This window comes from Ictidomys tridecemlineatus, chromosome 8 (genome assembly GCF_052094955.1).
Source record: "Ictidomys tridecemlineatus isolate mIctTri1 chromosome 8, mIctTri1.hap1, whole genome shotgun sequence".
NCBI lineage: Eukaryota > Metazoa > Chordata > Mammalia > Rodentia > Sciuridae > Ictidomys > Ictidomys tridecemlineatus.
The window spans coordinates 14,044,130-14,060,766 of record NC_135484.1 but is presented as its reverse complement, the minus strand read 5'-3'; the positions used below and the strand labels follow the sequence as shown (position 1 = coordinate 14,060,766).

General features: G+C 43.7%; 1 protein-coding gene across 5 annotated transcripts in view; it reads left to right on the top strand.

The window, feature by feature from the left end:
* Nucleotides 1-16,386, top strand: part of Esr1 (estrogen receptor 1) — a 375,741-nt gene extending 359,355 nt beyond the window's left edge. For 4 of the 5 annotated variants that reach the window (XM_078018886.1, XM_078018887.1, XM_078018884.1 and 1 more), the window contains 4 exons: nucleotides 7,693-7,876; nucleotides 9,856-9,903; nucleotides 11,959-12,189; nucleotides 12,768-16,386. In XM_078018886.1, the coding sequence (XP_077875012.1) occupies nucleotides 7,693-7,876; nucleotides 9,856-9,903; nucleotides 11,959-12,189; nucleotides 12,768-12,804 (500 nt within the window). In that variant the 3' untranslated portion in view covers nucleotides 12,805-16,386. The remainder of the gene's footprint in view (nucleotides 1-7,692; nucleotides 7,877-9,855; nucleotides 9,904-11,958; nucleotides 12,190-12,767) is intronic. The other variant, XM_021723909.3, reaches the window with a different exon arrangement.
* Nucleotides 16,387-16,637: the final 251 nt, after the last annotated feature.

Sequence of the window (16,637 nt, the reverse complement as noted above, 5' to 3'; positions counted from 1 at the left end):
TGGTCTTGTACACATTAGTGTCATTGTACACATTGGCACAAAGATGGGGTTATGAGTGGATTCTCACCAGGTGAATAACTATACCTCAGTAGAAGCATAGAAGTTTCCTGTCTATGGACACTCCAAAGTGATAGTGTCTTTTTTCTATGACAATGAATTTACTTAATGGCTGGCAGCCTTTAGGTAGATGGAGGATGGGGCCTGATCCCTAGAAAGACCAGGCAGGATTCGAGGGCTGAAGACTGAGTTGAGCCCCAGTGGTCAGTGGTGTAACCAGTCAGGCTCATGCAGTGAAGCCTCCACAAAAACCCCAAAGGTCAAGGCTCCAGTGCGTCAGGATAGATGAACATGTGGCAATTTCTGGAGGTGGTGAGCCCTGAGAAGACCTGACATCTCCTCTCTGCTTGTTCCAGGCATCTCTTCATCTGTACTCTTTGCAATATCCTTTATAATAAACCACTGAGTTTCCCTGAGTTTTGTGAGCTGCTTAAGCAAATTAATGTAACTCCAGCAAGGAGGAGGTTGTGGGAACCCTGATTCCCAGTTGGTGGGCCAGAAGCCCAGGCAGGACAACTGGGAGCTGGTGCCTGGCATAGGAAGGGGGTGGGATCCCAGTCCTGGGGAGGGAGCCCTCACCTGTGGGAACCAGCCATCTCCAGGTTGATAGTGTCAGAACCAAATTGAATTAGAGGACACCAGCTGCAGAGGAGAAGTCCCCACCCTTTTCAGGGTCACAGATGTCCTCTGTGTCTACTGTGAGAGCACAGGAAAAAGGGCTTGTTTTTCTAACCCGTGTCATAGTCCTCTTCCATGTGGTCATTTAGGGATGCAGGTGAATGAGGACTCTGCTTTCTTAAATGAGTGGTTTCCAAGGAGATCCTCGGAGTTCTCTCCATTCTCACCAGCCAGGCCGGGAAGTGGGAGGGGCCCAGGGGAGCACAAGTGGTCCAGAAAAATCCATGAAGACAATTTCCCGAGGTTACTGTTGTGTTGTGGCACTTTTCATGGAACACACGATATATGCTTTCAGTAGCCACATTTACATTTTAGGAGCCACAATATGGGAAAATCCAAGGTAATCACATGGCTTTTCTTCCTGGCTGCATGGTCTTCTTAATGGAGGGTGTTCTTAAATCACAGATATCAGACTCCTCCCTTGGCTTCCAATCATCATGTTAGGGTGGAACCTGGGTAGCTGCATGTTACAAAAATTCCACAGAAGATTCTGAAAGAAAGCCAAGATCGGAAATCACAAACATAGGAAAAAATATGGAAATGCCTACTGGCATTTAAAACATAAAAATATACATAACACGTTGACTATCTTGAAATGAAATAGATAATATTACACCTAGATGCATGATAGTAAAAAAAAAATCAATGTACTTTGAAAACTCTCATATAAAAGATGAATAATATTGAACTCATTTAAAAGAAGATGAAATCTATTTTAATATAGATTTCATTAAGAAATTAAGAAAAGTAGAAAATGCAATACAGTAAGTAAAATGCTTTCCTGTATTCAGAATGAATGTTTGGATATAAGATGATCAGAAGCCTTTCTGTCCAAGTACAGGCCTAGGAAAAAAGTAGAGCTAGAGATGAACACCAGAGGAAGAAGATGAAAAACTAACCATAGCCTATTTGTACATGATAAAATGAGAAAAATAAATAGATCTAATAATAACATGCCAAGAAAAACCAAAGGGTGTAAAGGTGAAAGAAAAATTAGAGAGTGAAGTAATTTTACCTACGCTGGGCATTATTCTAAGTTTATTGTCAAAGTGATTCCCTCTGTGTCTGCATGAAGATTTCATCTCACTCCAGTCAGAATGGCAGCCATCAGGAATACAAACAGTAATTAACACTGGAGAGGTTATGGAGGAAAAGGAACATTTTTACACTGTTGGTGGATTGCAAATTAGTACAACCACTATGGAAATCAGTATGGAGGTTCCTTAAAAAACTAGAAATGAAACCATCATATGACCCACCCATACCACTCCTTGCTATTTATCCTAAAGGACTGAAATCAACATACTATAGTGATACATGCAGACCTATGTTTATGCAGCACAATTCACTATAGCAAAACTATAGAACCAGCGTAGGTGTCCATCAGTGGATGAATGGATAAAGAAAATGTGGTATATATACATAATGGAATTTTATTTGTCTATAAAGAAGAGAAGTTATGACATTTTCTGAAAAACAGATGGAACTTGAGAACACTATGTTAAGCAATAGAAGCCAAACTCAGAAATCCAAAGGTTGTATGTTTTCTCTTATATGTGGAGTCTCAGAAGAAAAAGAAAGGTGTGTGTATGTGGACGATTCCATGAAATTCACTAGAGACAAGGGACAGGGGGAGGGAGAAAGACAGGAAATGAGAGATATATTGAGGATTGAAATTGATCATGACTATTACATTGTGTGCATGTATGAATATGTATTAAAGAATCCCACCATTATGTATAATTATAGTGCACCAATAAAAAGGTGGAAAAAAAGTGATTTCCTTTGTTATGATGTAGGATGAGAAAGTGCCAACTCTCCTATCTTAATAGGCTAGGATAATGGGATACATTAGGATGTTGAGAAACATATCCTAATATCCCACTACATTCAAGACAGATATTCAGTCAGTCTCTTAAACTTGAAAAGGCCTTAGAGACTAGATCCTAAATGATAGATTGGAAAAGATGACAGATTAGATGATAGACTAGATGATAGATTGGAAAAAGTAACATCCAAACACAGAGGAGGTATCAGGAAGTACATGTGAAACTCAGGAGACAGTGCCAACATAAGACAGAAAGAATAAGAATCCCCAAATATCTTAAATATGTACTTTTCACAAAATGGATTCCTTTATAAGTAATGTGATAAAGTTACTTAAAATGTATAGGGGGCAATAACACAATATTCCACCGGTGTTTACTCTTTTACAATCATCTGTTCTAGTTTTGCTTAGAAGAGTCTCATATCTCCTCTTTATATATTCACAACCAATTGTGGTTTTATTTTTTGTAGTACCTGCAGAGTAGCCCTGAAATCATGCAACTGAATGTGCACATGGAAAGCTTATACAATGCTCTCAGTTGACAGACTGCATAAAGAGAAGCAGTTATTTAATAATTTAAGAAAATGCATTCTGCTTAATCTTCTCTCTCTATAAACCAGTTTGTGAACTAGACTTTTAAGTACAGCCTGTGAAAGCTTTTGAAATGGTGCGAGTGTGCTCGTCTGTTGCTGGGATGAAACCCAGGACCTTGCCCATACTGGGCAAGTTTCCTACCACTGAGCCACACTCCCAGCCCACTTCTCAAATTTTTTTTCTTACAAATTTCTATTTGCAATAATTTTTATTGTAGGACTTTCAAGAGACGTAGAGATTGGGAAAAAATCCTCGTTTGTCTGGGGCTGTCTTGAGCATTGTAGGACATCTAGCATAGCCCCTGCCACCAAGTGGCAGCAGCAACCATGAGCTGTCCCAAGACTCCATCAGGGACAGGACCACCCCCTGGAAGAACGTCATTAGCTGAGGCGAAGCCCACAAGTGTGGGTCATCACGCCATTGGGCCTCAAAGTCACTTCTGAGCCAACACACTATTTGGCTATTTGGTTGTGGGAACAGTTCTCTGCAGAAACCCAAAAATGCCAGCGTGCTGATTCATCACAGGGTCCTCGATGAATGCTGGGCATTCCTCCTCATCCAAGCCCAGTGACAGTGTCCTGGCCCAGATCACTGACAGCTGTGGACTTAGTCTTTGCTATTTTTTCCCGTTGAATCATTTCCCCTCCCATTCCCTCTTTTATCAGGATGCCATAGACTGAAGAACTCTCCCAGGGCCTATTGTCACATTCTTCCTTTTGGAAAAGGGGAGGGGAAGGGAATGTGGCCTTGCTTGAAGAATTTGTCCTCAAGCAGCTGGTAAGCCAGGGACCTGCATTGGTCAGTTCTCTACCACAGTGCCCCCCTGTGGAGGCCAATGGCAGGGCAAGTTGGGGACCCCAGGGGCTGCTTGTGCTTCCTCCCGCCAGTGGCAGACAGACACCTGTGTGCTGCAGAGCCAAGCCTACCTTCCCCCAGCTTCCAGAAGCCACTACTATCTAGAAAAGAGCTGAGGAATAAGGAGGAGATTGCATGGGGTGAAGATGGAAAGGGAAGCAGGAAGAGGTGTCTATGCAGGAGAGAAGGTGCCCGAGAGCAGAATCCAATTCATGAGATCCAGAGAACAGGAGAGGAAAGTCAAGATCTCTTGCGCATGGGGGTCTCTGTGTGTTTGTACTCCCCAATCTTCTCTACCAGTGTGTTTCCCACAGACTCTTTCTAAATCTCTCAATGGTGGCTGCAAGATTCAGAGTATGTAGACTCTCAGATCTGCCTACCAGGCCAACCATGGGCAGGGACATACAAATGGTCTTTCTTTTCTCCCCTGCGCTGTCTTGGGGATTTGGACCCATCTCCAGAGTTGCAATAGTCTGCCTTGCTGCAAGACTCCGAAGGCTCTCAGTGTCTGCTCACTGGCTCCTGCTGCAGGGAGCCAGGGAGCAGCCTTCCAGCAGTTGCAGAGACCATCCGGGACATGGACATTACCAACAGCCCTGCTTTGCTCTTGCTCGTTGCCAGTGGTTGCCAGTGAACCTGAAGCATTCTGGGAATTTGGATTGCTGTTGCTTCTCAAACGGCTCCTTAAGGGCAATAGGCAGCAAACATGGACCACATTCTGCTGGAAAGGCCCCAGAAGATGATGGCTGCTGTTGTCAATTATTGGCATTTTTACAGGGCTGTATTTTTATTTCTAAGTATATTTGCACAGCTAGGAAGCATCTGCTGACAAGGATGAGATGATAAGCTGTACTGGTGCCAGAGCAGGACTGGAAAAACAGGCTTGTTCTGAGAATGGCCCACATCTCGAGAGTCACTGTTAAGAAAATCCTCTCTCCACAGGCAATATCTGCTCTTAAAATATTAACACTTGAAAGGAAATAAGGCATGGAATCCCTATCAAAGAGCACAGTGATGCACACAATAGGTTCTCAGTTATTGCTTGCTGGATGAAGGAACCCAGGCAGCCATGCTCATTGAGGGGGACAGGGAATTGGCAGGCCAAGAGAAAACTTGACTTGCTCAAGCCTGAGTGCTGCCTCTTTTACCTCCACTGGAAAGTGCATCGTGAAATGCTGGCCCCCAGGACTGATGAAGGTCTAGAGTGTGTGCTTTGCCACTGAGCCCACAGTAGGAGGAGAAGTGAAGCACAAGGGTCAAGCAGGACCCTCTGTGCTGTTTGACCCTCGTTTCTGGGTTCCCTTGAACAAGAAAGGGGTCATTGGTGAATGAGGCCAGTATCCTGGGTGGTAACAGAAAAGGAAACTAGTAGAAATTGCATCATTCAAGTTGGACTGACTTAGCCTTGTGGCCTGGGTGAGTTCCCAGCATATCCAGTCCATGGCAGGACCTGTAGCAGATGAAGCTGGACTGTGAATGATGACATAAAGGACAGACCTCGAGAGGCAGAGCCCATGGGGAGCTTAGCCAGGGCCACCCCTGACCCCAACCCACCCTTGCATATCTCCATGCTATGTGCTACGTCCAATCCAACCTCATGGCTACTGGACATTGCCAATTTTTCTGATAGACTCATTCTTTCTCTGTCAACAACCCACATGAAATGTAAGTGAAGGAATTTTGCAATTTCCTTCTTATCACACTACCCGTCTGCTGCTTGCTTTGTTTATTTTGGATCCATGGCCTCCAGGTAACAAAAATGACTTGATGCTATTTGATGGCATGCTAGCCACTCTTATTTTGTTGTTTTTATTGTTTTGTTAGTTTTAAACCTTAGCCATTTTCTATTCTGGGCAATTACAACTCTGTTTACTATAAGTTCCTCTAAGGAGGTGCTTTCTTTAATCCCAACCCACAGACTGCTGCATGGGCAGTAACTTTTGAATTACATTTAACAGTATTAAGTTGGGGGCTGCAAACTAGGAAGATTTGAACTTGAAGGTGCTGGTGAGGAGAGGGGAGGAGAAATTAGTCATGAGATGGCCAGTGAGCTGAATGAAGGGAGACCAAAAAATGGTGCTGCAAAACCTGTAACTAGGACAGAAGCTCTGTGCTTTCTACTCCCTATAAGATAGTGTGATTGAGCAGGAAGCGCTTATTTCTGGAGGTTCAGCTGATAGAAAATCTGTGGTCCCAAGACAAGCACATTCCATCCAGCCCTTCTTAACACTCCTCAACCCTCCCCACCTTGTGCTGGGGCTCAGCTCACAATTTACTGAAATAGTCAGGATTCTTTCTGTTGAAAGTGGCAGAAACTCAACTCCTATTATCTTTTTTTTTTTTAATTTTTTATTTTTTTTATTGGTTGTTCACAAAATTACAAAGCTCTTGACATATCATATTTCATACATTAGATTAAAGTGGGTTATGAACTCCCAATTTTACCCCAAATGCAGATTGCAGAGTCACGTCGGTTACACATCCACAATTTTACATAATGCCCAATTAGTAATTGTTGTATTCTGCTACCTTTCCTATCCCCTTCCTATTATCTTAAGCAAAGAGAGAATTTGTTGATTCAATGTTAGGAAGGATATTATGAAAACTCAAAGGTCAAATGAAAACTATATAAGAACTAGGGTCTTGTGACTGAATAGAGACCCTCTCTCTCTCTCTCTCTCTCTCTCTCTCTCTCTCTCCTTATTGCTGTTAAGCTCCTTCTGCAGATCGGAACTTCATGTACTAGAAAGAGGACCATTTAAAGCCCTATACAGCATTCTCATCTGCTAGCTTAGCAACCCTAGAAGAAGGGGTTTCTAGCTTACAACTTCCACGTACAACCTCAGAAGAGAGGTGTCCTGTTGCTGTGGCTCAGTGACAGAGTGCTTGTCCAGAGTAAGCAAGGCCCTAGATTTGAACTCAAACGTAAGAAAAAAAATTCCAGAAAGGGTCTCTTGTGTCTAGCTCAGGACTGGTACTGTCCAGAATGGAGTGCATGATGGTCTCGGCTGCAGTCCTGACCCTACCTGTGGCACAGAGAGCTGGAGAAAGGCAAGAGAGGGTTACCTGGAGTAGAAACAGCTATTTCCAAGATCCTCTGCACTCACCCTTATCCTAAACCATCAGCTGACACTGAAAAGGGCTTAGGCCCCAAATCTCACTGGAAACACAGAAGCAAAGCAAATCCTAGCTGGAAAGCCACCTTCCTGTCACTTAGCCAAGCAACCACCAGGACTCCTAGGGTCTGCTTTCTCCTCACCAGCTGTGCTAACAAAGCTTTGTAACTACTGTGCAAGCTTGGTAGCAGGGCAGAGGGATGCTCTGCTACCAAGAAACAATAGTGGCTTCCCCACAGGGTTGTGGTCAGTGTTAAATGGACAGTTCACACTGGTGTCAGATAGACCCCAGAAGGGTAGCCAGTGTCCCACAGCCCCAATGCTCACAGTTCTATCCTAGGAATCTTGACTCCGACACAGGGGGCCATATTGGCTTCTGGCGGCTCCCAGACTCGCATGTTCACTAGGAATTTCATGGAGTTGCTTGGTCTTAAATGGTTCCAGAACGTTCCTACTGCTGTACTGCTGTGCCAGAATGGGCTCTGGCTCACTATTTTGTCTCATGGACATTTCCAGTCTCCAAGACCTCATCCTCTTTGAGTCTCTCTTTCTGTGCACATTCAGGAGTATACACATTTCTGTCCAGCACCCTGAAGTCTCTGGAAGAAAAGGACCATATCCACCGGGTCCTTGACAAGATCACAGACACCTTGATCCACCTGATGGCCAAGGCAGGCCTGACCCTGCAGCAGCAGCACCGGCGCCTGGCCCAGCTCCTGCTCATCCTCTCCCACATCCGGCACATGAGGTCAGTCATCCATGGGGTCCCCTGGGAGAGACCTAAAGGAAGCTTGCCCCAGCCCTGGGTGACAGCTGGCTCAGGAAGGACCACTGCCTATATATGGAGAGCACCCTTGGACAGTTCTGGGCACATAATAAGCTCACATGTTATGGTAGGATAGAGGAGGGAGGCATTGCTCTGCCTAGGGCCTGGGGCAAGTGTTGGAGAATGCTTCATAGAGAGTGTGGTGTGTGTGCTGGGTTGGAAGCATGTGCAAGGTCTTATGGGTGGGGGAGGAGGCCAATCAAAGCAAGTCAGTCAGCACATGCCCCTCTCCTGAAGGGGCACATCCCTCCTGCTCCCTGCCAAGCTCGCCTGAGTTACACTCAGAGATCCTAAATGACAGACTGTTGAGATGCCCAACCTTGTCAAACTTGACCTCTCCATAGCTCCTTAACCCCTCCTTGTCATCTCTATTCCATTTCCACTGCCCTTTCTGTACCAGCCACCTAACATGTCTGTCTGCCTTTAATCTTGGCCCTTTCAAACTATCCTGCGTGATGTAGCCAGAGTGAACATTCTTATACCAAATCTGATCATGTCATCTCCCCGCTTAAAACTTCTCAGGGGCTTCCCATTGCTTTTAAATAAAAGTTATATAAATCCCTTCATTTTGTTTATGTTACTCCTCGTGGTCCAGCCCTACTTAACTTACAGGGACCTCCTTGTAGTCTGAGCCCTGCCTCCATAGTAAGCTGCTCTCTAAGTCCTCCGGGAGCCTGCACCTCAAGCTGCAGATGGGCCAGGCAGCTCTGCTGATCTCCGCTGGATGCACTCACACATCTGTAGGGCACAGGTGGGAGAGTCTGCTTCATGCTGCAGCCCTGCAGGTAGGCCAGCTGACAGCTTTATGTGTCTGGTGCATCTTCCTTGCACCCACAGGTTGGCGTGTGCTGGGCACAGGCAGATGAAGCAAGCCCTTTTGGGCAAGTGCATCATTTCCATTAACTTTCCCTAGCAACCAAGTCAGGTGGTGAAACCCAAAGTCAAGTATCATGGACACATGGTGGCAAGGGTGTGTGTGTGTGAATATTTCTAAATAGTAATCAAACTTGTCATCACTTAGATCTCTCTCCTTTCTGGAAAGTATGACCTGACCCTTTAAACTTGTTCTTCTTAATTGTTATTGCCCATTTCATTAACCTCCTGCCCAAATAGACTGTAAACTCTGTGAGGCTATGATCACAATTTGTCTTACCCTGTATACCCTACACAACCTAGCACAGTGCTAAGCACATAGTAAAATGCAGTGAATATTATTTACAGAGGAAATAGAATCTCTTTATGTCAAAACATAAAGGTAGCCTCATTTCTTTTCTAAAGAATCATAAAACTTGGCTGCCAAAAGGCTTAGGGGATGCCATTCTCATAGGCAGAGCTCAGCCTGCAGGGAAGAGATGAAGAAAATATGGATTCTTCATCACAGATTCCAGAAAGTTCACGATAATGACAATGATATGAAATGATAGCACTAGAGACAAATACCATGGGTGATAAAACCTGCATGACCTTGAACTTATACAAGGACTCTAGGAATCAAAAAGAGGTATCTTTGAGGAAAGGACCAAGATGTTTAGAGGGAGTGGAAATAGTTCATTTTCAAGGGACCTTCATTCAATCTTTAGCTGTATGATTCAAATGGCAAGAAGTTTTTCCCATCAAAGTCCTAGTTGTCTCCTTTCTGGAGACAATCTTGCAAAATTGTTAGATTCTTGAGAAAAGAGAAGTACCTTTTTTTCCTTTATATCACCCAGAGTGCTGTAGATGAATACTTACATACAAAATGCGCTCATAAAATTATAACCGAGTGAATGAATGAATGAGAGAATGAATCAGTGAACAAATGAGTCCTGATAGGTTTTCCTCTTCCTATGAATCTGAAATTCATAAGTAAAGAATTCCACTTGGGTAAGTTGGGAGAAAGTGATTACAATCTCTGTTCTCAGGATTCCCCAAGAATCCCTGTGTAGCAGACGAAGGACTCACACTGCCAGGTACAGTAGGTGATTGCACCAGGGTTAACAATCCAGCCCTTTCCTGTCTTTGCCTTTTGATGAGCCTCCTACAGAAAGAAGCAGAAAAATGGCTCAGAATATCATATATCCTGCCGGATTACCTGGTGTAGACAATAACCTGCCGGATTACCTGGTGTAGTCAATAACCTTACCTGGAAGAAAACAGACCGTCTTTTACTTTGAGCTAGGAATTTCAGGCATGTTATAGAAATCCCACACCCCATGGATGTGTTTATTTGTTGATAGGAATAGACGACCAATCAAATCCATTAACAGTCTGACAGCCTTAGCAAGCTAAATGGGTTAATATCAAGTATATTGGCACTAGACATCCAGCCCTGGCTGATTTTACTGGGCACAGCAGAGTGGAAGCTCTGTTAGAATTTCTTTAGGAATTGTGTGAAAAGCTAGAGAAAGATACTGTTTTATTGAAAGCTTTGAGTGTCCCACCCCCTCACTCTCTTTCTCTCTTCTTCTCTTTCTCTCCCTCCCTCCATTTCCATACCCCTCTGTCTCTCTCACTCATACACATATACAAAATAATATTTTGGTGCCTCACAACAGCTCATCTAAGTCCCAGAACTCTGTTTTGTCAAGCGTGGCTCCAGCCATATGCTGCTATTCAAAGAATTTAACACCAGATTTCATCTGACTGTAAATGTGATTCATTACATTGCACAAGCAAGACAGTGGCGGATCCAGGGGGCATTTAACTTTAACGGCATCTAAATTAAATAGCAAAACAGTAACAAAATAACACATCATCTAGGATGGGCTGTAGACCTGGATGACTCTGATGCTGGGTTTCCACCGCAGGACCCCAATCTGTGCTTGCCTACCCCCCCGCCCCGCCCCCAACACTGCAAATATTTTCCAGGACCTTCTTTTGGTCCTGTCTCCTCATGATACATATTTTCTTTCTTAAGAAATGTCAAGCTAGATAGTCATTGTTGCAGCCCCCTCCCACCTCATGCTGTGGTGAGAACAGCAGAGAGGTGGCTGGTGGAGGGTAGAGGAGGGGCATGTGACAGAGAGGAGTGACATTTGCTTATGTTCCCCTTGCCGATTTACCCCCATTTACAAGACACTCACCAAGTTCCGGACACAGTTCTAGACTATGGTAGATGACAGGATGGACAGATCCTCTCCTCCTGTAACTTGTACTATGCTGGGTTGTGTGTGTGTGTGTGTGTGTGTGTGTGTGTGTGTGTGTGGAGTGTGTGTGTGTGTGGGGGGGAATAAACACACATGAGCACACAGGAGAATTCCAGGTTGTGTTAACTGTAAGAAGGAAGACGGAACAATTCTCAAGAGAGCAGCTCAGACTGTAGGGCCAGGCCTCGTGCCATGGGGGTAGTGGAAACTTCCCAGAGGAAGGTGACATTTGAAGATTTAGGGAAGTGCATCCAGGGAGAGAGATTGGCAGGTGCAGAGCCCCTAAATCTAGGAGGATCCTAGTTCCTTTACCAGGACAGCACAAAAACCAGTGTGGCTAAGGAGTGTGAGTTAGGGACAGAAGACAGGATGAGAACCGTGAAGGAGGACAAGGAAGGTCACTTGGGCCTTGGAGAGTGTGGACAGAAATTTCTGTTTTGTTCTGAGTTTGCTGGGAAGCCATGGAGAGGTTTAAGCAAGGGAGCTTCTTGAACAGCTTCAGATATCGAAGTTTCACTCCTGCCTGGCTGTACCTCTCTCTCTTTTTACCTGTAAAGGTGAGAGAGGGGAATGGGGTCTCATGCCAGGATGAAAGTCACCTGCGTAAACAGTACGCTGTCAGTGAGGAGACTGGAGGGAGAGTGGGTTTGTGGGGGGTGGGACTGCCCTTGTAGGATGGGAAAATGAAACACAAATGAAGATAAGTGGGTCTCAGCAGTCCGCAAGTTTCTGCAGGTGCCGTCCAAAGATGGGTCTTTAAACGGGAAGGGAGACTGGTTTACAAGCGTCCCTGGAGTCCTTCTTACTTCCCCTGGGAATTTCAGGTGTCCTGGGGCTCTGCTGGTGTCTAATGTGGTCCTCTCTGTGCCCCCTCCCCAGCAACAAGGGCATGGAGCATCTGTACAGCATGAAGTGCAAGAACGTGGTGCCCCTGTACGACCTGCTGCTGGAGATGCTGGATGCCCACCGCCTGCACGCCCCAGCCAGCCGTGGAGGAGGGTCCCCAGAGGAGTCTAGCCAGAGCCTGCTGGCCACCACGGGCTCCACTTCAGCACATTCCTTGCAGACATACTACATCCCCCAGGAAGCAGAGGGTTTCCCCAACACAATGTGAGAGCTCTCGGCCTCTCCCAAAGCTCTGAGAACCCCTGCAGCATTTTACTCAAGCCAAGCATCACTTTAGCAGAATTCTGTCTCCTGCACACACCAGGCATGCATCCACCACCAGTGGCTTTCTAGTATGAGTGGCCATTCATTTGCTTGCTCAGTTCTTAGTGATACATCTTCTGTTAGGAACAGCCAAAGGGAGTCCAAGGCCAATTCTTGGTAACAGCTCTCTTCCCCTTTTGCTACCTGACTGAGAATGAGGATTCCCATAGCCCTTCGCGACTGAACTCAACCTATGAGATGACTGTGCATTGAAACTACTTGTTGAGGCCCAGGCCCCGAGAGTGGCCATTTCACTTCTGATAAGCACTTTGTGGTGGCTCCAAGAAAAAGCCTCAGGAAAGAATTGATAGTGGCTCTTTTAACCTATGACATTGAGAAAGCTAGCTCAAGGGTTCCTTAGCATCCTCTTGTATTCCTGTAGTCATGTGTCACTTTATCAAGGTGATGCCTTTATCATTTTGTTCTGTTGCATGGCTGTAGCATTATATTTAGTGATTGTCTATTCATTTCACCTATAGGAATACAAGACACACACAGGGAAGGAAGACCCCCTGATTGTCAAGATCATGTCAACTTGCTGACATCTCTACTGCTGTATTTCTAGAGCACTACATACAGATCATGGGTTCTGGCTAATTCTTGCTTCCCAAGGCCCTGTGGGAAGTCAGCAAGTCGATTTTAATTAAGTCACCCACACACAGATCAGTCTCTCTGTAGGAGGGACAAGCTCGAGTTTTTTTGTTTTAATTTTTATTTATGGAAGCAAGCCCTCTGCCCCCAGGACTTGCAGTGAAACAGCTTTCAGGACCTGTCGCTGTGGGGTCTCCTATTTATCAGCAGAGGGCGCTGTCCTTGGATCTTCCTGGTGTGAGCTCCACTGAATTTTAACATGTAAGGCCCATGGGGAAAAAGGGGAGTTTCAATGAGCCGGCTTCCTCCTGGTGTTTGAATTTTTTTTTTTTTTTTTAGCCCTGGGGCATGGGGCTAAATAGTAACACTGCATGATGATTGTGGCTGCTCCAGAGGAAAGTAAGCAGGGGAGAAACTGGATAAATCTGTAAAGCAAGGTCAGCCTTGCTCAGAGTAGCATGGCCACAGGCCACAGCTCCCAGGATGCATCTCCCAGGCCCTCCACCCTGCAGTGCACAGTGGGCTGTTCTAGGGTCCACAGGGTAGTCTGCCCTTCTTGCTTTCTGAGTGGTCCTCATTGGAAGAACAGCAGTGGATAGCTGTGTGCCTATAGTTAGCCCAGCATGCTCCTGGCAGGGAAGGAGGGAAGGAGAGAAGTGACAGGAGCACTGGACTCAGGCTGTGGGGGCTGGTGAAACTGCACATGCCCTTGGGAAGAAATCAGCCCCTCCCCGTCCCACCCCCCATCTCCTGTCCTAAAACTTCATAAGCCAGGAGGAGACCAGCATTGGGGTCTTTGCTTCTTTAATGCAATTGTGGGCTATTTTCTTTTTTTAAGCTAAGAAGTAAGTTTGATTTCCTTCCCTGACTTCATAGTCTGTAATTTGAACCCCATTGAGAAGTGACATGTTTGCCAACACCCCTGGAGAGCTACTAGGCTTCTCTTGGTATGTCCTGTTTGGAAAAGCAAGTTTGATTAATTTCTGGTTGCCCAGTTAAATTTCTACCAAAGGACTGGGAAACTGGAGGGCCAAGAAAAAAAAATTTTTTTTTCCATTTATATGAGCATCTAAATTTGGGGGCAATTTTATGTATCTGCATTAAGAATATGTTTAAGAACATAATTCTTTTGTTGTTTGTTTAAGAAGCACCTTATATAGTATAATATATATTTTTTTGAAATTGCATTGCTTGTTTATCAGACAATTGAATGTAATGATTCTGTTCTGGATTTAATTTGACTGGGTTAACATGCAAAAACTAAGGAAAAATATTTAGCTTTTTTGTATACTTTTCAAGTTACCTTGTCATGTATGCAGTTATTGATGCCTGAAACCTGGTGATTATTCATTTAAATGAAGATCACATTTCATATCAACTTTTGTATCCACAGTAGACAAAATAGCACTAATCCACATGCCTATTGTTGGATATTGAATGATAAGACAATCTTATGTAGCAGAGATTATGCCTGAAAAGGAAAATTATTCAGGGCAGCTAATTTTGCTTTTACCAAAATATCAGTAGTAATATTTTTGGACAGTAGCTAATGGGTCAGTGGGTTCTTTTTAATGTTTATACTGAGATTTTCTTTTAAAAAAATAAAAACAAAATAAAAAAAAAAACCTCTAGGACTATAGATGATGTAATACCAGCTAAATCCAAACAATAATACAGTGGAGGGTTTTACATTATTCATCTACTGTGTTTGTATTCATGTCAAGATACTACTACATTTGAAACGGGCCAAGAACATTAGATGGTTGAAATGTTAGCCCGGGAATTACAACAATTTTGGAAATCTCTTTTTATCCTTATTTGAAGTGTCAATAATGAGCTGCTGACATTTTCCAGCTGATGTTGCTGTAGAGTATAGGGTAGATTTTGGATAATTTTTCCTGTCCTTTCCCCCCACTTTGAGCCAACTTAAAGTTTGAAAGACATGATCTACCTGGAGGATACAGATAGGATGGGAAAGTGGGTTTGGGAGATTGATGTATGGGAAAAAGGGGAATAAGAATATTGAAAGTATTCTGGCACCAAGTTTCAGTATTCTACTTGTGCACTGTAATCCAAAAATAACTAGCTCCATTGACAGCCATTTCCAAAATGGCGGCTTGAGTTCTGGGGAAGTAAGTGGCATCAGCAGTGACGTCCAAAGAATAGTTAGGGGTCTGAGTTTCTTTTACACACTGCCTAGCTTGCTGTAATGATGCTGTAATGCTATCATGCAGAAATAAGGAGACTAGGTATTCCAAAGAGAAGACCCTATTGATGGAGATTGTGAAATTCAGCCCATAAGGCAGTGCAATCTTCGATAGATTTCCCTAGTAGTCTTGCAAATATGCTTAACTATGCCATGTCTTATGCCTTTTGGAGGCTGAAGAAATAAGTGACTTACTGATAATTTACTCTTAATCACATTGAGGTGTTCTGTATTTAAAATTTTACTCATTGAAATGGCCCTTGATTTAGGCCACTTGTTTAGAAGACTTCTATCGCTACATGAAACCAATTATGAATCCTTTCCTATTAATACTTTGCAACTCTGTGACGGACTGTGGATACTGGGGATGATCACTAGGACCATAGTAATGACTATATATTCACAGGAAGATCTGCTTGGGGAAACTAGTTCTTTGAAAGGCAAATAGAGTTACAGAGTAGCTCATAAGGCAACTGTGATTCTCTTCCATGCAAGTCTTGGGAGGTTGATCCAGATAACACTGCACACTCCCTAGATTAAATCCCCCGAAAATTTACTTACTCTTAACTGGAGCAAATGAATTTAACTGTGGTCCCAAATATCCATCTTTTCATTAGTGTGATTATGCTCTGTTTCTAGCTGCATTTCTTTTCCATTTAAATTAAGGTGTGGTCTTTTATTTAAGTCATTTAAAATTACTTTCTAATAATTACTGCCTCTATTATGGCACTTCAATTTTGCACTGTCTTTTAGAGACTCAAGAAAAATTTCTGTTCTTTCCTTTTATTTTTTTTTTCGCATCCAAATGTGCCTGAACTTTTAAAATATGTAAATGCTGCCATGTCCCAACCAAACCCATCTTTAGTGTGTTTTTATGAGCTGTGCACCCTCGAAATAACATTTAGTCCCATGAACAGGTGCCTAAGACATGGACCCCTTTGTGTTCACAGAGAGGTCATTGGTCATAGAGACTTGAATTAATAAGTGACATTAAGCCAGTTTTTGTTCTCTCACAGATATAAACGATGCTTTTGGTGCACCACATATTCTTCAGTGTAGAGCTCTTGTTTTATGGGAAAAGGCTCAAATGCCCAATTGTGTTTGATGGAGTGATATGCGCTCATGCTGATGCGTACCATTATTGATGTGATTCCATTTTGTCGCAGCTTTGCTTTGTTTAATGAAACACACTTGTAAACCTCTTTTGCACCTTGAAAAAGTAAAGAATCCAGCAGGATGCTTTAGCACCTGTAAAACATTTTCTCAACATATTTGATGTTCAAATAAAGGATTAAATGAAAGATTGCGTTTTGTTTTCTTTTGTTTTTATGCCGTACTTGTTGCTAATAGTTCACTACTGTTTCATGGGAAATCAAGGTGATTGGAAGATCTGTAGAACATAGATCTTCCATCCCCCTCTCCTACGCGCCCCCACTGCAGGTGCATGACACTGACTTCAGGTGTGTAGACACTGACAAGGCACCATCACATGCAAGTTTTAGGATCACTGGCAATTGGTTTTTCAGAGCTTCAGGTTATCAACACAATGGTG